The sequence below is a fragment of the Sorex fumeus genome, unplaced genomic scaffold, assembly GCF_029834395.1.
Source record: "Sorex fumeus unplaced genomic scaffold, SorFum_2.1 ptg000109l, whole genome shotgun sequence".
Taxonomy (NCBI): domain Eukaryota; kingdom Metazoa; phylum Chordata; class Mammalia; order Eulipotyphla; family Soricidae; genus Sorex; species Sorex fumeus.
The window spans coordinates 4,714,091-4,738,086 of record NW_026606166.1 but is presented as its reverse complement, the minus strand read 5'-3'; the positions used below and the strand labels follow the sequence as shown (position 1 = coordinate 4,738,086).

The 23,996-nt window shown below is 62.1% G+C and overlaps 1 protein-coding gene across 11 annotated transcripts in view; it reads left to right on the top strand.

The window, feature by feature from the left end:
• Positions 1-1,970: 1,970 nt before the first annotated feature.
• TLE3 (TLE family member 3, transcriptional corepressor) overlaps positions 1,971-23,996 on the top strand; it is a 34,408-nt gene continuing 12,382 nt past the window's right edge. For 6 of the 11 annotated variants that reach the window (XM_056134896.1, XM_056134900.1, XM_056134902.1 and 3 more), the window contains exons 1-6: positions 1,972-2,108; positions 2,559-2,659; positions 3,077-3,140; positions 3,970-4,014; positions 17,385-17,447; positions 18,706-18,780. In XM_056134896.1, the coding sequence (XP_055990871.1) occupies positions 2,085-2,108; positions 2,559-2,659; positions 3,077-3,140; positions 3,970-4,014; positions 17,385-17,447; positions 18,706-18,780 (372 nt within the window). In that variant the 5' untranslated portion in view covers positions 1,972-2,084. Of the gene's footprint in view, positions 2,109-2,558; positions 2,660-3,076; positions 3,141-3,969; positions 4,015-17,384; positions 17,448-18,705; positions 18,811-23,996 lie in introns of all 11 variants that reach the window. The other 5 variants (XM_056134897.1, XM_056134901.1, XM_056134893.1 and 2 more) reach the window with 1 other exon arrangement.

The following is a 23,996-nucleotide window of genomic DNA, read 5'->3' as shown; positions in this document are numbered from 1 at the left end:
GGCCGGAGCCGGGCGGGCGGGGCGGGCGCGCCGGGCCGTGACGTCAGGGGGCGCGGCGGCGGCGGCGGCGGCGGCGGCGGGGGCGGGGCGCGCGGCTCGGGAGAGGAGCCATTTTGTGCCCGTGGATGCTGCGGCCAGATGCTCGCATCTGTCGGCGCGGGCTCCTCCATTCGCCATTCGCGTCCCGGGTCGGGCAATGCAGAAGGGCGGCCCGGCCGGCCGGGGCCCTGATGAGGGGTCGCGGCGCCCCGCCCCGCCCCGCGCCGGGCCACCCTCCCCGTCGGCCCCGACGTAACCCCGCGCGCGCGGCCGGAGCGGGTCCCCGGGGGCCGCGGGGAGCCCCTCGGGAGCCAAACCGGGCCGGGCCCCGCCGCCACCCCCTCCCACGGGCAGCCCCCGAGTTAGCGCCTCCGACTCCGGCCGCCGCACATGCCGCACATCAAAGGACGCGGTTTCTTGGGCTCCGGGGGAGAGAGGGACGCTGGACAAAAAGCGGGGCTGCCGGGGGCCGCGGGCGCGGGCACCCGGGCCGGGCCCGGCAGGACGCCTGAAGACCCCGGTGGGGTCCGGGGAGCCACCATTTCCCAGCCTAAATCTGGGGAACTGAAAGCATTAAAGTGACACCGTGGTTCTGTTTGTTGTATCGCATCTAATTGGGCTGCTTTGCAGACCTGATGAGATTAGGGGACGGAACCGTTCGCCGCCACTGCAGGAAGAAAAAAAAAAATTGATACGTTACAGCCAGCCACAGGTTTTGAGGACTGTACAGCTTGTCCCCCCACCCCACCCCCCTTTTGTTGTTATTCTGTCTTCTCCCTTTTCCTCCTCCCGCCCAATAGTTACTTGCTAGCAGATCGTGGGAAAAAAGGGAGGGGGGGACCTCGCGCAGCCCAGGACTATAATATATATCTATTTATTATACGTCTTTCGGTTAATTCCTGATCCGAGGAGCGCTGTTTTTCACTCCCCTGCGAAAGTCACCAGCGGGTAGGGCCTGATTGCTACTTTTCGTGCATAGTTTTAGACACAAGAGGGCATTGTGACGTCGCGCCCGGCGGCGCCCAGTGGCGGGCCGAGTCGCCGACCCCACGTGGGGCCGCGCGCTGCCATTGGCCGGCGCCGGGCGGAGCTGCCACATTATTTTGATACTTTTCAGTCCCTATTTGGAACTGCTCTCGCGGCGGTTCAGACCTCGTGCTCGTCCCCTCGCCGGTCTGTGTGTGGTATCCGCAGGTCCGGGGCACTTTTTTTTTTCTTTCTTTTTTTTTTTTTTGGGTGTGTGTGTGTGTGCGCGCGTGTGTGCGCGCGCGCGCGTGTTTCGGGGGTTTGTCGGGACGCCGAGGAGAGCCGGGCCCAGGGGAAGGAAGGAAGGAAGGAAGGAAGGAACGAAGGGAGGAAGGAAGCCGCGGGGCTCCCGCTGCTCGGGCTGCGTCTCCGCCTGCGCTCCGGACCGCGCTCGGACCGCGCGCCGCGAGGACCCTGCGCCGGAGCCCCCCGCGCCCCGTGGAGCTAACGATGCCTGGACGCTCGAGCGGCGCCCACTGAGCTGGACTTCGCTGCCGGCCCGCGCGGACCCGCGGCGGCGGCGGCGGCCGGAGCCCACGGAACCGGGCTCCGCTCTCCGGGGGGGCGTCGGAGCGCCCGGCCGGGCTCCCGCGCCCAGCGCCACCGCGGGGCCCGCCCGCCTCCGCCGGGGAGCCGCCGACCCGCGCGCCCCCGGATGCGGGGGGCGCCCCGGCGCGGCCCTCCGCCCGGCGCCACGCGCTGAGCCCCCCGGCCTCGGGACCCCGCGCCCGCGCCGCCGGGGAGCCCGACGATGAGCGCGCAGCCCCCGGCCCTGACGCGCGCCGCGCAGCCGGGGGAGGGCGGCCGGCCCTAGGCACAAAGCCCGCCCGGCCCTTTGTCTGCGCGGGGGGCGAGCGCCCGCTCTGGGCTTGCGCTGCGAGGGCGCGCTGGGGGCGCCGGGGGCCGGCGCCCGGTTCGCCGGCCGCCCCCCGCTCGGGCTCGGCTCCCCGCTGCCCCGCGGCTCCCCGGCCCGGGCCCTCGGCGCGTGCACGCTCGCGGAATCACGACCCCTCCCTGCCATGTATCCGCAGGGCCGACATCCGGTGAGTAATCGCGCCGGCCGGCCTGGGCACGGTGGCCCGGCGGCGCGGACGGCTGTCGCACCTCCATTTTGCGGGCCGCCACCTCCCCGGGGTGCGCGTGTGCGCGCGCGTGTGCGCGTGTGTCTGTGCGCGCGCGTGTGCGCGTGTGTCTGTGCGCGCGAGTGTGCGCGCGCCCACACAAAGGGGATGGCCTGGGGGCGCCGGGGAGAGGGGTCACTCCGGCCCCGCGGGTCCCCCCCCGCGCCCGTGCTCCCCGGGGACGGAGCCCTCGCCCCCACCCCGGCCCGCCCGGGGGCGCGGGGCGCCCCCTCTCCCCGCCCGGGAGCGCAGAAACTTGCTGGGAAGGCTCCGGGCCGGGGCGGGCGGTTGGCGGGGGGCGCCGGGCGGCCGCGCCGCCGCTGACCCCCCGCTCCTCGCCCCCTCCCCGGTCTCGCCCCTCGCGCGCTCCAGGCTCCCCATCAACCCGGGCAGCCGGGCTTTAAATTCACGGTGGCCGAGTCCTGTGACCGGATCAAAGACGAGTTCCAGTTCCTGCAGGCGCAGTATCACAGGTGAGGCGGGGAGGGGGCGCGCGCGGCGGGGTGGGGAGGTGGGGGGGGGCGCCGGACCCGGGGCGGCGGGCGGGCACGGGGCCTCCGCCTTTTGTTTCCCCTTTCCCAGAGCTGGCGCCTTAACCCTTGGCTGCCCGCAGCCCCCGCGGCCCGGGGTGCCCCGGGGGAGGCGGGGAGGGGCGGGTCCGGGGTGAGTGGGGGGGGAGGGGGAGGAGGGCGCGCGAGCTGCCCACCGGGTGACCCGGGAGGCGCGGGTGGGCTGCCTTAAGTTTCGAGTCTGGCTGCCCCGAGGCTCCCGTCCCGTCCCCGCCCCCGCCGGGAGGCTGCGGGCAGCGGGGGTGGGGGGTAGGGTGGGGGGGGGTCCCCGGGGGCGCCGCCGCGGGGCTGAGCCGCCGCCGTCTTGCCCCCCTCCCCCAGCCTCAAAGTGGAGTACGACAAGCTGGCCAACGAGAAGACGGAGATGCAGCGCCATTACGTGATGGTGAGCGGCGGGCGGGCATCCCCAGGCGCCCCCTCCCCTCCCCTCCCCCCCGCCCCCTCCCCGCCCCACCCCGCCCCGGGGACCCGGCGGCCGCCGCACGCGCGCGCTCCCTCTGCGGCCCCCGACGACGCCGGGCCCGGCCTCCCCGAGGGCTGCCGCCTGCCCCTGGGCTGTCCGGGCCGGCCTGGGGAAAGAGCCTCCCCGAGAGACCCCCGGCGGTGTTTGGAAACTTGGCTGCTGGCGTCCCGGAGCTGGCCCGAGCGGGGCCAAGTCAGCCCATCCTGGGCCGCCGGCCGCGCCCTCCCCGGGACCCTCTTGGTCCCTCCCGGCGTCCGCTGTGTGCCTCGCCGGTCCGGTCCCCGGCGGCGGTAGCTGGGCCGGCTGCTGGCGGCTGCAGCCTCACGTCCTCCACTTGGGAGAGCCCATTGGAAGCACTCAGGCCGCCTCCCTGCGCCGCTCTCCGCATAAGAGGCCTCCACGCGTTGCTAAATAACTCTCAGAGGACGAGAGGGTCCCGCGTACACAGGCTTTCCTGGCTGAACCGAACCTTGTACAAACAGCAGGCAGGGAGGGCCTGCGGAGCAGGTGGGAGGGGGCCGCATTCAGCTTCCCACTGCGCTGGGAAGGTTCTGGTGAGGGAGGGAGAGGGCAGGCACCGCCCCTCCCCCAGCCCCCCCTCCGCCTGTCACTGCCTCTGGGGTTCCCCGGAGGAAACTGATTTGGCCAAGTGGGGATGGCATGGTCCAGACCTCCCTGAATATCATTAGCTGATTTCGAAAAGCGAAAAATAATCTTCCGTTAATGGTGGTTCCTTCTAATTTTTATCTAGTACTATGAAATGTCCTACGGCTTGAACATTGAGATGCACAAGCAGGTAAGTGCTTTTCTTTTCTTTTTTTTTTTTTTAAAGAGAAAAGAAAAAGTGATTTAATCTTAAGAAACCGGACGGACACAGATTTGTCATGGCTCCAGTGTGGAAGGAGCCAGCTTGCAGAGTGGAAGGGTCAGCCTGGTGATGCAGGCTCTGTCTGACGCTGGGTGTGTTTCGAGGGCCTGTTGAGCCTTTAGCATTGCAGCTGGTGAAATAAGTCCTGAACTTGGATCTTGGTGGCAGATAGGAAGGCGCAAAGGGAATCATGTACCCTCAGACTCCTGAAACCTAGAGGGGCGGCCTGCTTTGATCTGCTTAGATGTAAAATTCTCTAGAGGAAACTCAAGGGGAGAGGGGGGAGGAGAGGGCATGTGAATGAGAGAGAGAGAGCGCTTGTGTGCGTGTGCGTGTGTTAGAGAGAGAGAGAGGCGTTCCTGCCACACAAAAATATGATGTTCTGCCTTGATAAGATTAAACTTCGAGTCTTAAAAGCCACACTGAGCTGTCAGAATGTAAGGGAACAAGCCATTAACTGCTTAAAAATATAAAGCCAGAATGAACTGCAACTTCAGTGCCTAGCCTTTTTTTTTTTTTACAAGGCAGCTTTCTGAACTCAATCTTAATTTGAAGGCAAGCCGCGTTCCCATTTTCCGGAGACGGAAGCTGAGCTGAGGTGAAGTAACTTACCAGCCTGGCCAGGACTTTTGAGATGATTGGGAGTTGAGCTCAGCTTTGAAATCTTGAAGTCAAACCAGTTTAGCTAGTGTGGTGGCCTTTGATGGATATGTAAACTACCCCTCTAATAACAGTATACCTCAAACCCAGCAAATACAAACACCCTTTATCTCGGTGCATATCAGTAACCAGCCGGGGTGCTAGGCCCGGCTGTGGGAGAGGCCTGTTTGTGTATTTGTGTTCCAAGGAGAGGCCGCCTGTAATTTGGCTTGGCCAGCGATTAGGGCTGACTTGGCACGTATGAATGGTGCAGGCCGGTTGTTCTTTTTAACAATTGGTGTTCTTGAAATCTCAGAAGGCTGTTGACTCATTCTAGCCTCTGGTGACCGTGACTTGAATGGATTTTCTGCTCTAAATTAACAGTCGTTTACAAGGTTTAAATTCTGCTCGTTAGGGGTGGGGGGGGGCAGGACCCAGGGTAGGTGAGAAGGGCAGGTGAGCCCTGGAATGCCAGCCCTGGAATTTCTCTCACTCTGGTGGCTTCCTAAAGACTTTTTCTTTCTCTCTGTGGAGGGGGCCTGGTTGGGCATAAGGCAGCCAGCAAGGGGGGCTTGTGGTTATTGAGCAATGTGGAACCAGTTTGTGACTTCCTGAAGGATTATCCCCTAAGGAGGATGCATGAAGCCTCCTAGCTTCCCCTTCTTGTGCCCCCCCCCCCCCAGAAGTGCCAGGAGCATACCCCCCGCCCGCCCCATGCCCTGTGGGAAGCTGTGTTTCTGAGACAGTTTCTGCCCAACTTCAGACCTGGGTCTCGGGAACGTGTGTAAACATGGGCTCCCAGGTGGGCAGGCAGACGGACCGCGGAGGTGTTCTGCAAGGTGACTTTTTTTTTCCCCCTTCCTCCCCCTTTTCTCATTTTGGTATCTTGGGTGTGTTTAAAGAGGGTAATTGCACCCAGGTTTAAAATTTATAGCAGCAGTTATTCTAAGAGCTTCGTAATTAAGGTGCTCTGTGTCGTTGCATGCCGAGGGCTGCCTGGGTGGTGTTCCCCGGGCCTGGGAGTGGATGGTTCCTTGGCATGCAGAAGCCACCGGGGCTGGCAGAGCCAGGCTGTTGGTGGGGTCACGGGGACATGTGACCCTCGCGTTGTGGTGGTGGGATGAAGCAGACTTGTCCGCTTCACAGACGCATTTGGGACTCCCACAGGCGGGAGCAGTTGGAGAATGCCTGAGGTCTGCCAGTTGCAAGGAGGCTTTGCACCCCTTTCATGGATGTGGCCACTGAGGGGAAGAGGGGCAGGAGGTTATGCCCAGAGTTCAGGCCAGGCCTCTGTTCCTGGCCTCTCTGGGCTAGTGAAGTGGCCCTGGGGCTGTGTAGGAACAAAGGAGGAGGCTAGGAGGTGAAGAAACTTAGCCAGCTGTGAAGCCGGCCTGACCTAATGGGGCAGGCCACTCCCTGGGCCTGCGAAGAAAGCCCTGCCACTAATTGCAGTGTGGGTCTTGGGTGCATTTGGCGGATGGTGGTTAGGCCTGAGCAAACAAGTTTATCAGCTGACCTGTTTAGCGGTTGACTGGTGTTTTATCTGCACACACAATCAAGTGACTGGAGTGCTTGAATTATTCATGCTCTGTCCCGCCCTCCAGACTTGACTGTTCGAGTGATTACATCTGCCTGGAACAAGCAGGCTGGATTCTTCATCTTTAAGCGCCGGGTGGGGGGGGGGGGCAGGACTGTCTGTACTTTTACGTAACAGACTACAGAGCCAGCACCTAGGGAATGTGGGGCTCCAGTTCCTCCCGCTCACCCCCCCACCCCCACTGCCTTCCTTACCGCCCTCCTTGGACTTTTTTTTTCCCCTTAAAAAGCGCTGCTCTGTGGGTGCCTGGGAAATACCTATAGTTAGGAAGCTCTGCTGTGCCAGCCAGTCGTGCCCGAGGGCGGACAGAGGGCAGCTGAGAGCTGCCCCCGGCCCCGTGTGACCTTGCTTTCTGTGGCTGGCCCCTTCCTGCCGGGTTCTTGGTCTCCCTCTCTGCTTCTAAGCTGCCACATCCAAACAGCTTCTCCTCCTGCGCCTCCCTAATTATGTAAAGCAGAGGTCACAGTCACGGGCCTGCCCAGGACACCAGCCCACTTGCTCACCTCCCAAGCCCCAGCTCCTGGGCCAGGGCCAACAAGGGCAAGTGGGGGGCCAGGGGGTGCCCGTGTTGCCAGGCACAGGCAAGGCTGGAGTTCCCTGAGCGACCCCTCTAGGCTGCCCTGGGCTCTGGGGTTCTGCTGTTGTGAGTAGTGAGCGGAGGGCTCTGGTCCTGCTTGGTTTGGAGAGGAGGACTTGAGGTGTTCTGGTTATCAGGGGTGGCAGCATCTTGCCAACGCTTCACAGCCTTCTCAGATGATCATTTTTCCCCCCTCATTTCTTTTGACTTCCTGAAACTGGGAAGCTCTTTGACTTCCTGTCCAACCTCTCAGAGAAGCAGGGTACCGAGGTCAGGGGAAGTGCTGGGGATCAGGCCTGTGACAGCCCCAGGCCCCTGTCCTGGGAAGCCAGAGTGCAGACCTGGCCTCGGGCACAGCCTTTCGGACCGCAAAAGCACACCGCTGCTCTCCGCCTTGGAATCTGAAGGAGCCAGCACCATGGTACAAGGGCTTGCCTTGTACGCAGCCGACCTGGGTTTGATCCCTGGCATCCCGTTTCGTCCCCCATGGCACCACCAGGAGTGATTCCTGAGTGCAGAGCCTGGAGGAACCCCTGTGCGTCGCTGGGTGTGGCCCAAAACCAAACCAAACAAAAAACCAAAAGAATCTGAAGAAGCTGGGAACCTGGCTAAGCCAGAGTCCAAAGTGCCCCATGCAGGTTGTATAATGATACTGGCCAAGCCCACAGTCCAGAAACCAATTGCCAGCTATTTGCACAACAAAGGAATTGGCCTGAGAAGAAGCAGTAAACAGTGTGGACCCCCACCCCCCCAGGTGAAGTGCAGAGACCTGGGAACTTTTGATCTGAGGACCCTGGAGGCTGTGGGTGACAACAGGGGGCTGGAGCCCTGAGGATTACACCCCTCACCTCCTCTTCCTCCCCTTGGTGCCGAGGGGCTTGGGCTCCCCCTGGCCTGGACAGTGGGAGGCCTGCTGTGCCCCTGGCTGTGTCCTCCAGACCAGCCCAGAAGACATTCCCCGAGTCTCTTCCTGGGACTGTCTCCTGCCCTCTCTTGCTGTCCTGGGGGCTGACAGGGTATGATGGTTACTGCCTTGCCCAGGTTTGGGGTCTGCTGGCCCCTCTTGGGACCCCTCTGGTCACCTTGGAGGCGGGGGCCTAACTGGCTCCCAGGTTCATTAGCTGTAAAGCGGGGGGGAGGGGGGGGTTGGGACCTTCTCACACATCTGACCCTGGAAAGGTGGGACAGACAGGTCCCTGTCCTGACTGAGGCTGCCTGGAGCCTGTTTGCAGGGGTGCCGGGTGCCCCCTTCCTCCCAGGCTCCCTCCTTACCTAGTACAAGCAGGGCAAAGGCTTTGCCCGCAGCAGCTCGGTGGGGGGGGGGGGGGGGCGGCGCTCCTCGCGCTCCCACCCCGATCCAGCCTTTCCTTCTCTTCCCCCATGTTGCTATGGGGGGTGGGCTCAGATTGGGGCCCTTTGGTGCCCTGTGAGGGTGTTCATTGGTTTATTGTCACCCCTGCCCCCCGTGCTGGCTTTCTCCCTTGGAGCTCAAAACCCTCATTTCTTCATCTGCTCTGACAACTGGGAGGGGACTGGATTCATTCCCACCGTGGTCATTAGGGGCCTGGGACAAGCCCGGTGTGGGCAGGTGACACTGACAACCAGACACCTCCTCAGGCCCCCGGGGGAGGAAGCATGTAAATAAGTCATGGCCCTGGGTGAGGTAAGTGCTGATGTGGCCCAGTGTCACCCGAGTGCTGGGGACAGGAGGGCCTGTGCTGCCCGCTGCCCCTCCTCCTCCCCCAGGGAGGGGTAGGTGTGCGGAGTTCCCCGGGCGGACACGTGGTGACAGTTTGCAGGGAAGTGATCTCCAGGCTCTCAGCCTCTCCACTCTGTCGCTCTGTCCCCAGAGGCTCTCCAGGGCTGGCCCCATGCCCGGCCAGGGGCGGGGGCCCAGCTGGGATCTCCGCTGCCCACCTCCCTAACCCCCATCCCAGGGAGGGGCCCTGCTTGGCCCTTATCCCCCCAGAGTGGCTGGGTCTCCTCTCTCCTGTGGGTAATTCCGTAATGACGGGGTTCTGACCCACCCCCTCCCCCATATTTAATTCCCATCAGCCCAGCTCTCCACTTTGCTATTAATGATAGCAGCCAGCAAAATAGCTTTCAACATGCCATTGACAGTCTGGTTTAAGAGCGCACTTGAAGCAGTGCTAGACAGCTGGAAGCACCCATAATTGTGTACCAGAGTGAGAACCGAGCGCTCAAGGACCGTGTTTTTATATGCTTAAAGGGACAATCTCCTGTTTTCAACACACAGCTCTTGGCCACTCCCGGCTCTTGGCCACTCCCGTCGGGGGCAGCTGCCTACCACCGGGGTGCCTCCACCCAAGGGGTCTGGGTGCGCTTGTGGCTTTGGGAGGCGGGGGAGGCTGCAGTGGCCAAGAACAGACAGGGTCGGCTGCCTTCCAGTCAGCTGGTGGACCCTAGTGCCCAGGCAGCTGGAGGTAGGCCGGCGGGGGCAGCGGCGTGACACTACTGGGCTGAATGTTTAGTAGGAGGCAGCCCCCCTCCCGCTGTGGGGAGCACCCTCTCGGCACCCCGCAGCTCAGCAGACAGAGACCCTCCTGGGAATCCCGAGGGCCCTAGGCAGGGCTCATGGAGGTTCATTCTGGGCTTTCGGGAGCCTCCGTGTACTCCTGGAGAGCAAGAGCTTGCTCAAGAGCAAATGTTGCTTACCTCCCTACCCTGCCAGCTTTGGTGCAGCCTTGGGGATGAAGCCGCCTGCACCGCAAGCCCCCCTTCATGGGCCCAGGAGCGGGGTGGGGAGAGCCGGGGCTGCGTCTGGGCTGCGGTCTCTCTCCTGCAGATGCTGCTGCTCTTGGCAAGGAGGCTGCTGGGCTGAGCTGGGGTGTGCCAGGCGGTCTGAGTGCCCCCTCCCCCCCCCCGCTCCCCAGGGATGACCGAGATGGGGTCACGGGGGCCCTGGGGAGGCCTTCGCAAAGGATGAAGTTGGCCAGTTTTGATTCTCCGGACATTATTGATCGTGCTAACCCTCTGGCTTTCTGGAGCCCTCGATAGTTTGCGAAGCAGATCAGACATTTTCATGCTCGCGGCCGAGGAGACGATCCATTTGTGTCCAGATCGGATGCCAGAGGAGAACCGCAGAGCTGAGCAGGGGAGGCCGGCGCGGCGTCGGCTCCTCAACCAGCATCCAGGGCAGTGTGGAAGGTTCCCGGACGCCGCTCTCGTGGGATGCTTCGGGAGGGGTGCAAGGCTGAGCGGCCTGCAGGCTTGTGGAAGTTGGTTTGGAAAGAAGTGGAAGTGTCCAGGCACATACGGGGCCCACCCAGCAGTGCTCCCCTCGCTTTGGGGCAGCACTGAACCTAGAGCCCGTCTGTCACCTTGCACGCACTCCAGGCCTTATTTCCACGTGTCCTCCTGTGACTTAACACTATTTTTTTTTTTTTTTGGTCTCTGGACACCTTAAATGTGAAAGGGGGAAGAAAAGAAGGGAAGAGGGAGGGAAGAGGTGGTTTGGGTGGAGAGGTGGGTTGGGAAGAAGCAGCCGTGGCAACCTTTGAGTGGGGAGGGGAGGCCTCTGGATGCTGGACCGGAAGTGCCTGTAGGATGTCTGGGCCCACGGCCCCTCCTGGCACCCACCTCATACGCAGTGCCCAGTATAGAGGCTTCTCTTGCTCACGCTCCCTGGACTTCCTCGATTCAACACTGCCGGTGACTCTGCTTTGTTTGCAGTTCTGAATGGAAGCTAGTCTAGTGGATGGAGTGATTCAGTGAATCGCCCGTCACCAAGGGCTGGGGTTGCTTCTTGCCAGGGGACGATGTGGGGCCGGCGTGGGGACGCTGCTGCCTGCCCCTGCCTGCCTCGCCTCCTGATCCAGAATGGGACTGATGGGATGGAGGCACGGCCCGGCCCTGAACTCCAGCTCCTCACCCAAGCAGGCCCTGCCTGCCCGAGTCAGTGGGGATTCTGCTCAGATCGGGCCTCAGCGCTCCATCTGGGGGCACAGTGGGAGCCCGGACCCGTCAGGACTCCCTGGCCGAATGAGGAGCCCTGGGTAGGACACTGGGGGAGCGAATGTGGCCGGTCATGCCCTGCCCTGGCGTGCCTGCCTTGGCACCTCCTGTGATGTTGCAGGGGAACAGAGCTCTCCAAGAACCCGGGACCCAGAGGGAACCCCCAAAGGTTAGGAGGTCTTTGCTTTGATGCTGACCAGGGGCAGGGTAGAGCCGGAGACAGGTGGGGTCCACCTAGGGACTTGGATTCCAGACTAGAGGCCCCTTGCTAAACCTTTTGGAAGTCTCTACAACACAAGCCCCTGCCATTTCCTTTCCGGGGCACGGGTTGACCTTTGGGGCTGGATCCTTTGTGCTGAAGGGTTCCTGGGTACACAGGATACCCAGAATCCCCAACTTGGGTGATCCCCTCAAATGTCACCAGATGAGAGGTCCCTGGGCAGTAGCGGTTCCTGGTGGAATGGCAGAGTTCCGACTTGAGCTGGGGTTCTGGGTTGCCACGGCTGCTGAGTGACCAAGACTTGTTCCTTGCCCCCTCTGGGCCTGTAAAGTTGGGGCTCACGGTGGTGTGGTTTGTGTGGGCGACCGTTACACCCGTTTGACTCATCATGAGACTTTGGCCTCTTAAAAGGGCCCCTCTTCTGCCATCCTAGTCTGGAGAAAGGACCTGTCCTAGCACTGCCATTGCGAGGAACGGGGATGGGCCCTTTGCTGGGGACCTCGAGTGGCTGGAAGAATGGGCTGTTCCTGCCCTCTGTTCCCCCACAGCCCCTGCCCTTACAGTTGGGGCTTGTCCTCTGTCCTAGGCCTCTGGGGCAAGCCCCCAAATGGAATCAGCCGCCTCTGTAGGGGTGCCGGATGCTCACAGCCCAGGAGGGGCCAGGGGAGGTTCCTAGGGGATCAGGTGGGGGCGTTGCCATGACAACCTGCTGGGCTGAACTGAGAACCCTTCTTGCAGGCTCCAGTGAGTTGGCTCCAGGAGTCTGGGGAGTTGGGGGCAGGGCGGGAGCCGCAGCCTCCAGGTGGGTAGGGGGGTGTGCTCCCTGTTCTGGCCACCCTCTCTGAGGGCCCCCCTGCGGGGAGGGCTAGGCAGTCAGCAGAGTCTAATGTGTTTGGGAACCAAGAAATTAAAGTGAGCAAATATTGAAAGATTATTGGATCTTGTTAACAGGAAGCCTGGCGGAGGGGAACACGGGAGCGGTGAGCAGAGCCAGCCAGCCCGGGGGGGGGGGGGGGGGGGGGCGGGGCGGGGGGCTGCCTGTGGACTGACACAGAGCGCTTAGGGTTGGGGTGTTCGTGTGTGTTTGGGGGTTCATTGTCACAGCTCTTGCATCTCGCCCTGCCTCGGAGCAAAAGCTGAGGCGCAAGGCCAGAGCAGTCCCAGAGGAGGGCGACTGGGCCTAGCTCTCCTGGGGTCAGGCTTAAGCCTGGGTCCCCAAGGTGGCCATCCTGCCCCGGGCAGAGAGAGAGAGAGAGAGAGAAGAGAGAGTGTGTGTGTGTGTGTGTGTATGTGTCCCGACCCTGCAGAGAGAGAGAGAGAGTGTGTGTGTGTGTGTGTGTGTGTGTGTGTATGTGTGTGTGTGTATGTCCCGACCCTGCTCCCATTCCCAGTTTCCTTTCTGCCTGGACTCTGCCAGGCGTAGCCTGAGTTTTCTTCTGGGGTAGAGCCGGGAAGCCTTGAAGGGTCAGGCTGGCCCTTAGCCCCTGGCTTTCCCCTGTCCTAGCTGACGGGGGGGGGGGGGGGGGGGGGGGGGGGGGGGGGGGGGGGGGTTCAGCCTGAGCCAGCCACTCTGCACGCAGCCTCGCAGCCTCACTGGCCTCACCCTGCATGCACAGCGCCTGACCACCGCTTCCCTCCCCCGCTCCCCCGGGAGACAGATCCTCAGGGTCATGGCAGGGCTGGGCCCTTTTCTTCTTCCCAGCCCTCCCGGCATAAAGAATTCAGCAGGCTTCCTCGGAAGCCATAAATATTTAATGGCGTTGTAGTTATATATAATTTGATCAATATGTCAGTGCTAAAAGGGCTTTAAGGAGGCCCACCTATCACTGAGTGGTCTGAGGGACACTCCCGCCCTCCCGAGCTGGGGCCATTATCTTCGTGCCTGCTAAGTGGGTCATTTATTTGCTCTCTCCTTTAAAGACCCAAGCAGCGGCTGTGATGGGGAGAGGACACGGGCTTTGGGGCTTTCACTGGAGGGGGTGGCGCCCCTGGGACTCTCCTCCTGAAGCGGTAAAAAAACAACCCAATTGCTCTCAGCTTCGGGCCGTCCTGGCAGGGACTGGCATCTCCAGTCGGTAATTGAGGGCCTTTCAATTTGGATTCACCCCGGCAACACGGTGCGGGAGGGGGTGTCCAGTTAGAAGGGCCTCGGCACATGGTTCTGGGCCTTCCAGGATCTGATCACGAGGGTGTGCTGGCGCCCGGGGCTGGTCTGTTGCGTCTGCACAGCAGCCCCCCAGCCCTGCCAGGGCCCCTCGGCCTTAGCTCGGGTGGCACAGGCTCGGCGTGGTATGGTTCATGCCAGGACCTGAAGTTGAGAACCGGAGCCTTAAAATCTGTGACTCTGAGGAGCCCAAAGGGGACCAGCCCCTCCCTTCAACTTAGCCCGACCTGGTTGTGTGTCCAGCCAGCGCCCTCTCCCCCATACGGCCGTACCTGGTTTCCACCCCCCCCCCCCGCCCCCCCCCCCCCCCCCCCCCCCCCAGCTCATTTCTTTAGAACAAAGCCCTGCTCCCTGCAGGAAATGAAAGCCTCAGGGCCCTCACTGTCCCACTGTCCGGGGGCCCTTCAGCACAGGGCCATTCTGTGGGAGTCCCCACGCCTGCCCGAGTGCAGGGTGTGTCCTCTGCCTGTGTGGGAATGTCCATCTGTGCTGAGAAGGCCTGGCCACCGGGCCATACCGTAGCGAGCCTGGCCTGGCCTGCCAGGGTCTTCACAGCCACGGGCCTGTTGCGTGGCAACCAGGAGCCTTCTGGAGGGAGTCTGTGTTCCAGCTTCCAACCGTGATGGGCCCAGGATCAGCTCCAGCACCCGGTCTGTCTCCCTGTGTGCAAGGCCATAGAGCCGACACCAGACCCGGGGTCTGTCCAGACCCCTGCGTGGGAGGTACAGGAAGAGTTGGGAGTGGAGCAGGTCCGCCCTGCGTGGCTCCGGCCCCCCATGCTGCCAGCTGCAGCTTTTGCTCCTGTTCCTCTAGGGCTGAGTGTGTGTTGGGTGGGGCAGATAATCAGACTATTTATTTTAGTTGGGGGTCACCTAGCGATTCAGGGGACCTTCTGGGGTGCTGGGGAGCAAACCCACATGTAAGGCAAGTGCTGTGCCCACTGTACAATCGCTCCGGCCCCAGTGACCAGACGCTTTAAAGCTGAGAAGTACTGGCAGATGTGGATGTTGAATGTCCTGAGTAGCCACTGATTACACCTGCCTCCCCGCCCCCCATATTCAAAGTGCAGCCAGGACCAGAGGGCCGAGAGGAAGAGGCCGCCTGGGTGAGAGCACGGCCATCCGTGGCCCTTTGTCCGCAGTCCTGGGTCACAGCAGCTCCTGTGGATGCTGGAGTTGGGGAAGTGGGCTCTGGGGATGCTCCCGGGCCCTCAGCTCACAGCTCTGTGTCTAGGGCTTCCGCATTAGATGATCCTGCAAGTGGGAGCTCTTTGGGCAATCACCCCCCCCCTCCCTCCCCGGCATTTCTTTTGCCTAACGGTCTCGATGGAGATGTGGGCCTGATGTCACTCCCAAGCAGCACCCAGTTGGGGAGGCAGATTCTGGATTTTGCCGGGAAATTCCGCACACTCTTGCCTCTGCCTGCCCGCGGCTCTTGCCGGCATGAGTCTCGTAGTCCTTCCTTCCGAGGAACGGTGCCTTTTTTTTTCCCACCAGCGAAGCCGCCGTCTTTGAAGTGCACTTGAAAAGCAACGTTCAAAAGCCATGGCAGCCTCCCCAAACGCTCTCCCCGCTCCCCTCCTGAGGTCCAGGCTGCGGCTCAAAGGCGGCAACGGCCTGGGGACCCCGCAGGGGCATGGATGGGGGGTCACCAGCCACCACGGCTGCCTCAGGGCAACACCCGGCCCCGAGCTGCTCCCACGCGATTCTCCCTCTGATCCGGTTCCAGGTGGGGACGGACGAGTGACCTGTCCCCCTCTCGTCCCACGTGGTCCCACCTTCCCCCTTCCATTCTCGCCACTGATGTTCCGAGCCTGTTTGAATTGGATCAGATGCTGTTTTCACAGCTGTTCGAATCGGAAATGCTGTCAATGATTAACCTCGGCAGTAGTTTTTCGTTTAAAAATGCTTCTCGCTCTCAGACCGTCTGGCTTTGGCTTCTCGGGAGGAAGTTGTGTGGTGCAGTTTCTTCATTGCGGGGCCTGGAAGGTGGGGGTTCTGGTGCGGTGGTGGGGAGCCGCAGGAGGAAAGTGCTGGCAAGTGGGAACCTTGATGGTGGTCCTTGGCACCATGGAGACGGGCTGGAGAGCCGGTACGGCGGGAGGGGCACTGGCCTGGCATGCAGCGATGTAGGTTTGATCCTCAGCATCCTCTAGGCTTCCCCAAGCACCTCAGGAGTGAGCCCAGAGCCAGGAGTAAGCCCTGCACACTGCTAGGCGTGTGCGCCCTCCCCCCAGAGAAAAGCGTGTCTGTCTGGCCTACCTTCAGTTCCAGCAGTTTCCCCAACCACCCGCCAGAAAAGGGAAAGTTTAAGAAATGGATCTGTGCACAACGGTTTTCCTCTTTTGTGTTTGTTTTTGTTTTGGGGACAGCCCTGTCTGTGGGGTGAGGCTGGTGGCGGGTCTGACGTGCCCACTCTGGGTGAAGGACCTGGACTGTCCCTGCCCAGTGAGTAGCCCCAGGTCCACGGCCCCACAGGGGACGGCTGTGGTGTGTGTGGGGTCTGGGCGGACCCGTGCAGGGATTCTTGGGGTCTGCTTAAAGAACAGGCCGTCACGCCCGGACCCTGCTCGCATGTGAGTGTCCTGCAGGCCGAGCCCGGCGCCCCCAGCCTCGAGCCCGGCTCAGCTTTGCTGGTTTCTGCGTGTTTCTCATGGTCTTTGTTACACAGACGCGTGAGATGCTGCGCGCCCGGGGCCCGCTGGCACTGCAGTGAGGATTTTTCTTTTCCTTTTTCTTTTTTGGGTTTTGAGGCCACATCTGGTGATACTCCAGTTACTCCTGGCTCTGCACTCAGGAATCGCTGCTGTCAGAGTTTGGGGGGACCATATGGGATGCCGGAGATTGAACTTGGAGATTGAATTTGGGCCTTGGCGTGCAAGGCAAACGCCCCCCGGCTGCGCCGACGCCCCAGCACCTTGCATTGTTTCTGAGCTCCCGTCACACACCACCCAGCACTCAGATTTCCTCTCTCCCCACTGTCATCGCTGTGTGTGTGTGTGGGGGGGGGCAGAGGCGGGCATGGCCCCTGCCTTGGAGCACAATTTCTCGGCTTCCTCCAATGAGTCGGAGCCCTGAGGCTGCAGGAGGCTGAGGGCCATAATGTCTCCTTGCTAGCCTGTGCCCAGGGCCTGCAGATCCGGGGTGAGGCCCTTCCTGCCTCTGCCAGGTGTTTGGAAGCAGGGACTGGTGGACACTCCATCTGTGAAACAGCTTGCAGAGCATGGGAGGGGCCACCACAGCGTCTCCCAGCTGTGCCTGCCGGGGGTCGCGAGGGCCAGGTTGTTGGGAACCCCAGTGGGGTGAGAAGGTGTCTCTGCAGCCCCTCCTGTCCTTGCCAACGGCCTGAGACCTAGAACTTGGGGGTAGCGGGTGGTTGCAGGGCGCGGGGCTGGGACGTGCGGTGCCCCCTCCCGATCCTGCTGCCCCCCCAAGTCTGAGTGAGGCTTCCGACAGCCGTTGCTTTTGTTTCAAGTGTACATCTCTCTCTAGCATCATTTGACATGCAGATGATCAGAGATTTTTAAAGGCTGTTGTCATGGTTTTGTCTCTGAAAGATTGCTGTGGGCTGATGCAGGCTTTGAAGCCAGCTCGGGGACTCATCACGGCGGCCTGGGGGATTGGAAGGAGATGAGAGAAGCAGTTCTGAGCCGCGGCTCCCGCTGGTTCTGACTTCCCTCTCTCCACTCCTGTATCCACGTAGCACCGTTTTCTCTTTCCCTCTGGTCCCAGCCCTTCCACCTGAGGTCTGGGGGTTCACGTTGCAGCTGTTCTGTGGTCTGAGGGGGCTGCGCAGAGAAGACTCTGCCTGTTTTGGCGGTGCTGGTAAAAGGTTAGGGACATAGTGAATTTCTCCCTGAGCTGCTTCCGCCAGGAGGTCACGTTTCTCCCACCGAAGTTTGGTGGGACCACAGTGGGGCGCACAGCCTGGGGTGACAGTCTGGGGGAGTGTCCTGGCCTCAGGTTGCCTGGCTCTGCTCTGAGATGGAGCAGCATGGCACCCACACCCTCCAGGGCTGCTGCCTGTCTTCAGGCCCCATGGTTGTGGGGGGGATGGGCCGCCCAGCCGTCCGGCGTCCTGGCGTCTTTGTTTTTGCCTGGGCCTCACAGTCTCTCTCCTTTCACAGACGGAGATCGCAAAGAGGCTGAACACAATTCTAGCCCAGATCATGCCTTTTCTGTCTCAAGAGGTAAGAGCTGCTTTGCTGGTCGCTTCTTTTCTCTTCCAAATCAGCCGGTGGCTGGTGGGGTCTCTTCAGGAGCTGGTGTGGGGCAGAGGGAGGGAGTGTTGGCTCCGGAGGCCTGAGACTGGCCAACCAGGGACAGGAGGTGCCCGGGGTCTGCCAGCCCCATCAGCATGAGCAGCACCAGCCTCGGGAACAGCCAGGAGCGAGGAAGCCTGGCCGTTGGCAAGGGCCAAGCCCGGAGGGGGAGCTGGTGTCCAAAGGGGCTGGTACATCCTGGCACTGCATGCCCCGTGTCCCTGAGTATGACTTGGGGTCCCTGGGCTCTGCCTGAGTGCCCAGCTGATCCCCAGCACCACATCCTCAGGCCCCGTTGTCGAAATGCTGGCCGGTTGGCTGGGAATCACTGGGTGGGGCCTTCGAGACTCCTGAGCACTGCGGCAACAAGCCTTTCAGAATCATAATTAAAAGAAAGGAACAGGATGACTGTAGTGGGCTCAGATGCTCAGTGCAGCCGGGCAGGCAGCTGCTGGTGGGGCAGGGGTCCCCAGCTGAAGGGAGCAGATACACCTGGCTTCCTCAGGAAACTTGGCTCCTCAGAGCCATTTCAAGGGCTCCCAAGGCCGAGGGGAAGGTTGGAGGGTCCCCAGACCCTGCCTCGCTCTCCGTGCTCCCCACGGGCGTATGCTGAGATCGGGAAGCCGAGCCGAGCCTCCACCCAGGGTTCATATGTGGGACTCACGTTGCCTCTTCTAGAGGGGGTCTGTGTGGGTTTTTGTGTGTCTGGGGGCCACACCTGGGGGTGCTCAGGAGACAGTGTAGGATGCTGGTGATGAGACTCCAGCGTGTGCTTCACTCTTTATTTTCTAACTCGCGTGGCTCCTCCTTTTCGGAGGTTCTTGCTGCCAGATGTGCTGATCTGAAAACCGTACGACTTCAGGTCAGACCGCAGTTTTCTCCAAGCCTGCGTGTAGCCCTCAGATGCCCGCTTCTGGGTGGACCCCCCGCCCCAGGGACAGTTAATCCAGAGTCAGGGCCTGGAGGTGGGACGGGGCTGGACAGGGAGGCCATTCAGAGCCCAGGTCCTGGCTCTGAGTATTCCAGCCCAGAACCACATGAGCAGATTTGAGCCACCAGAATCTCACGTGCTTCTCAGAAAAGGCTGAAGGAAGAAAGTGAGAGCCCCCTGCTCCAGTCCCCCCCCCGCCCCCGGTCTGTGGGTGCTCTGGGTGTCTGACCTCTGACCTCTGACCCCTCCCCGCAGCACCAGCAGCAGGTGGCGCAGGCCGTGGAGCGTGCCAAGCAGGTCACCATGACGGAGCTGAACGCCATCATCGGGGTACGTGGACTCCCCAATCTGCCTCTCACCGTGTGTATAGCCCTTTTATTCCTCATTTACCACGGCAGAGACAGCCCTGACCTCAGCCGGCCACCAAGAGTGGCGGACCCCAGGCTCCCGGGGGCCCCCTGCTGCTCACGGGCTCAGACTCCCTCTCCCCGCCCAGCTCATGGGCTCAGACCCCCTCTTCCCTGGCTCCCCCGTCGCCCAAGGGCGCCTGGCCCCTCATCTCCACTCTGGACTCAGCAGCCCCTCTGGCCCAGCTGGTGGCACTGAGCCGCGTTGCCCAGTCGGTGGGCACAGGACTGGGGTCACGACTGGTCCCCCCCCCCCCGCCCTTCTGCCTACCCTGCCCCTCTGGGGAAGGTCTGCCCCTCTTCAGCCGCCTGGGCTCAGAACTGTCTCTGCCGTGCTGTGGGCGCGGAGTGCTGGGGTGGGGGTGGGTTCTGGTGGGTTCTGCCAGCTGCCCCCAGAAAGGCCTCGGCTTCTCCGAGCCCCACAGAGTGAGACGTGGGTGCTCGGGGAGGCCCCACGGCTCTCCCCCAGCTCGTTCCATGTCCCTCTGTCTGCCCAGTGCAGGGCGGGTGAGGGCCGCGCTCACCATGTGCAGGCCGCGGGGCGGGTGCCCAGGAGGCAGGCAGGTCCCCGAGGCTCTGTCCCACAGGCCTGGCCTCCCTTGGGGGGCCCCTGGGAATCCTTCCGAGGGGCTGGAGCTGGGAGCAGGGCCCACTTGCCCTCCGTCGCCCCTTCTGTTCTCATACACGGTTCCTGTGTAAGGTGGAACCCCAGTGTCCGGTGTCCTCTTGGCTGTTCTGTTGACCGCTATGCCGTGGGCATGTCCTCATCCTGCTCTGTGCGCCTCTGGCAGAGCTGCAGGCGGGCCCTGTCTTGCCGTCTGACCCTCGAAGATGGTTCTATACCCCAAGCCTGGGCAGCTGCTGACTGCTGGGGGGGGCTGGTGCGTGGGCTAGCAGCAGGCGCGCACAAGGGCCGGGTGGGAGTCGGGGACCTGCCTTCCCGAGGGGTTGGTGGGGACGGTGGGCCATGGGCGGTGTTCGCAGGCGGTGTTGTTAACCTAGCAAAGTGGCCTCTCCTCAGGTCCTGTAACCCACGGCTTTTGCCACGCCTGTAGCAAGTGGGCTCTTTGCCAGGGGCCGTCCGTGAACGGGGGCATGCACGCCGTGGGGGAGCCCCAGCTAGGGCTGTGTGGTCTTAAGGGGCCAAGGGCCTGGTGGGGCTGGTTCTGCAGAGGGACCCTGCCCCCAGCCGTGCAGGGAGAAGGGCAGCTCCAAAGTGTGACCCCCCTCCCACCCACCCTGGGGCTGGGGCTCTGCTGCGGGATGAGTTGGGGGGGTGGGGGATGGCTGTCTTCCCACCCCTCAGCCCAGGGGTTCCAGACTCTGTCCCTCTCGCCCCCAAAGGGCCTCTCGGGTTCAGGAGCGTGGACGGGAGGAGCGTCGGGGCCTTCCGAGGGGCCTACCTGCGCCGTCTGGATCAGCTCCACTTCCCGTAAATCGTATTTAGGAAGCTGCACGTTAGTTAGGTCAAGGCAGCTCGAGGCAGATATTGGAATTCAATTAAAGCCAACGAGTGGGGCCTGTGACCCCCATTTTCAAGGTAATTGCTTCTCAGGCTCGGAGTGAGTGCCGCCCTCGCCCTGTCATTAAGCAGGCAGCCGCCTAATCGCCTGATCCCGTGTCTGACAGCGCTCGCTCCCTGGCGTGCCCGGAGGGGCAGTGTGGCTGTGCTCAGCCCCGGGGCTCCGCAGGAAGTGTGGCACTGCACGACAGCGGTGTTCCCCGGCGTGGGGACCACGTGGATAGACATGTTCCCCGGCATGGGGATCGCATGCATGGGAATGTTCCCTGGCGTGGAGATGACATGGGCAGCTGTGTTCCCCGGCATGGGGGTGGCCTGGACAGGCGTGTTCCCTTGGTGTGGAGATGGTGTGGACAGGTGTGTTCCGTGGCGTGGGGATGGCCTGAACAGCTGTGTTCCCTTGTGTGGGGATGGCGTGGATAGCCGTGTTCCCCAGCCTGGAGATGGCATGGACAACCGTGTTCTATGAACAGGCGTGTTCCCTGGTGTGGAGATCGTGTGGACAGGCATGTGGATCGTGTGGGTAGGCGTGTTCTCCAGTGTGGGGATGGTCTGGGCTTGAGTGTCCCCTGGGTCTTGACTGGAAGGTCAGGAGGCCCCGCGAGGCCCCAGCTCTGGGAGTGGGGTTTTTGGCTAGTGGCCACGTCACCCTCTGTGGGCAGGGGAGGCTGGAAAGGAGCAGGTGTGTCTGCCTGGCGGGTCCCTGATGGTGCCCATGGCATGGAGCGGAGGATGGAGGGTGTGCCTTGGTGGCGAGAGGACTTGGATGCACTCAGTCCCCGTGCCTGGCTGCGTGGCTTTAGGCGAGAAGGAGCAGGGTCGTGGGGCAGAGGGGGAACGCCCGGCCCATGCGGCCCAGTGGTCCCAAGCACCCTTCTAGAAAAGACCCAGAGTGACTCAGCTCTGCAGTAGCTGTGGCAGCCCTTCCACTGGACGTCCTGGGATGGCAGGTCCCAGTTCCTGAACTGAGCAGGGACACTTGGGCCTGGCCCACACAGGCAGGACGATTTCCCTGGGCCTGTCCCCTGAGTGGAGACTGCCAGGGATGGAGCCAGTGGCCGCGGGAGTTTGAAGGAGGGGGAGCAAGCAGGCAGTGGGACCCGGCCCTGAGGGACGCCCAGAGCATGTCACTGAGTGGGACCCTGGGAGCACCCAGGCTGGATCCCAGCCCTCCCGTTCTTACCCTGCATGGGACAGACTGGGACAGACGGAGCTCAGGGGCTTCGAGCACAGGACCTGAGTCGCTTCTCTGTCACCAAGCACCCCTCATGAGGTTAGGGACTGTCCCAGGACTGGAACTCTGGCCCTGCCCAGAGGTCTGGATTGGGGCTGAGTGGGTGGAGGGGACAGGGAGGCCCGACTGCCAGGGGGAAACTAAGGTGTCCCATGAGTAGCCCAGGCCTTGGGGCTGCCTGCTGTCTCCCTCGCTCCTGGGGTCATTTCTGGCTCTGTGTGTGGGTGTGTGAGTGTGTGGGTGTGTGGTGGGGGGAGGGGGGGACTCACTCATTGACACTTAAAGATAGTCACGTGAAGGTTAAGCTTCTTCTCTCAAGCGAGGGGCCCTGGTCCTCAACAATCTCTGGGCTTGTCTGTCTAGGCAGGTGCAGTGGCTATGGCAGCCGATGTCACCCATATCCTGAATCTGGGATTGGGTCATGGGGTGCCTTTGGGAGGACTTCCTGTTGCAGCCCCCGTTGTGACCAGAGGCCTGGACCTGGGGCTGGCTGTTTGTCTCCCCGCCTCCCCATGTAGACCTTGGTGGAGTTTGACTTGTCTAGAGGCCGCCCCTTGTGAGGGCGGAAATGGATGCTGGCCCTTGCCTGCTGGGACGTGGCACTGCCCGGCGTCTTCACTCCGAGCGCTGTCATGTCTGTGGCTCGGGCAGGCCTGTGGTCTTGCTCTCCACGTCCTTTGCTGCCCCGCCCTGAGGGGCGCCCCCAGAGACGGATTGTCTAGACCCCCGTTGTGTCGATGGGAACACTGAGACTGGGTGCTGACCTGGCTCCCGGGGTCGATGATAGCCTTGCTGCAAGCTGACCCTGACAGACGAGGAAATGGCCTCAACCGTGGGCACTAGAGTAGGCGCTTCTGTGCCGAGGTCAGGATGGGGCGTTGAGTCCCTTGGGCTGCGTCTGTCTCTCCACGGGCACTTGTCCAGTAAGCGCTTCCTTGGGAGGAGTCACCATACAGCAGAGGAAACCCACGCCTCCCTTTTCTCTGCTCCTCGGCCTCCTTGGGGTCGTGCGCTGAGAAGCAGACGGGGGCCCAGGGACTCGGCACAGGCCTTCGTGAGTTCCATCCCCAGCACCAGGACGGGTTGTTGAAAAGTTGGTGAAATATGTCATTTCCGGCTTTCTGACTTCTCTGTTTGGGTGTCACCCACACCTGTTGGTACTCGGAGGCTCCGTGCCTGGGTGGTGGTCCTGGCAGAGAGGGGACCCCTGGTGCTGCGGTTCGAACCCCAGCCTCCTACTTGCACGGCGTGTGCTCCTGCGTGATGGGCTCTCAGCCTGCGTTCTGAGTTTCCCCGGTGGAAGGTCATTAAAATGGTCTGGGTGAACAGCTGGGTGGACTCGCCCCACCCGAGGATGCTGTGAAGCCCTGAAAGAAGACACGATAGCAGCAGGGAGATGAGGACAGGCTTTCAGGCCAGCTCTGCTTCCGTCCCGGGCACTGCATGTGGTCCGTGGACGCCACCGTTTCTGAGTCAAACACCAAAAGAAAAAAAATCAAAATGCCCTTTGGATTTCGAGAGCACTGGATTAGAGTCCAGTGGGATAGCAGCGAGGTGAAGGGGCCCGTCTGTACAGACACACATTTAAAATGTGTAATCTTTGTAAGGCAAAACCTAGGCACGTTAACAGTAGAATCTGCTGAGGAGTGGGATGAGGAACGGGTGTCCTAGGAGACACTGCGTACTGTCTTCCTGGCACTGAGCACGTGTTGTTTTGGGTCACTTGCCCTCCATATTACATTTTCTAGTCGGAGGGCTTGGAGGTTAGCTCAGTGGGCCGAGCACAGGCTGGGCGTTCGGAGGCCTGGGCTCAGACCCCGCACTGCGTGGTCCTCCAGACACTGCCAGGATAGTGACTCCAGACACTGAGGGGAAAACCTCCCAGAGAACAGAAAAGGAAACAGAGGTGATCCGTGGTGTGGGAGGGCTCTGAGCACCACCCTGTGGGAGGTGCTGCGTTGGGCTCTGGGACCTCCAGCACATCCGGGGTTCCGGCCTCGTGGCTTCTCGCGCCCAGTGGTGCTCCCATGAGCATGTGGTAATGACGGATGGAGAAGGCATTGGCCGCAGCCCTGCCTTCCTGCAACAGCTGGAGGACCGTAGGCTGGGGCTGTGGTGCTGAGACGGGCTCCCCTCGGCTCAGGGTGGGCCAGCTGTGGCTTAGTCGGAGGAGGGGGAGTGTGTCCACGCTGGTCTTGACACCACCTCGTGGAGCCTCACTTGGGTCATGCTGAGTCCTCGCACCTCTCCCGGCATCTCGCTTTGGGGCTTCTCTGGTTCCCGTTAGTTGCTCCCGGGGCTGCTTGCTGGTGGGGAGCTTGCCTGATGTGGGCTGCCAACCCCCTCCGTGCCAGGGCCCTTTGTGAAACTGGTGGCTGGAGGG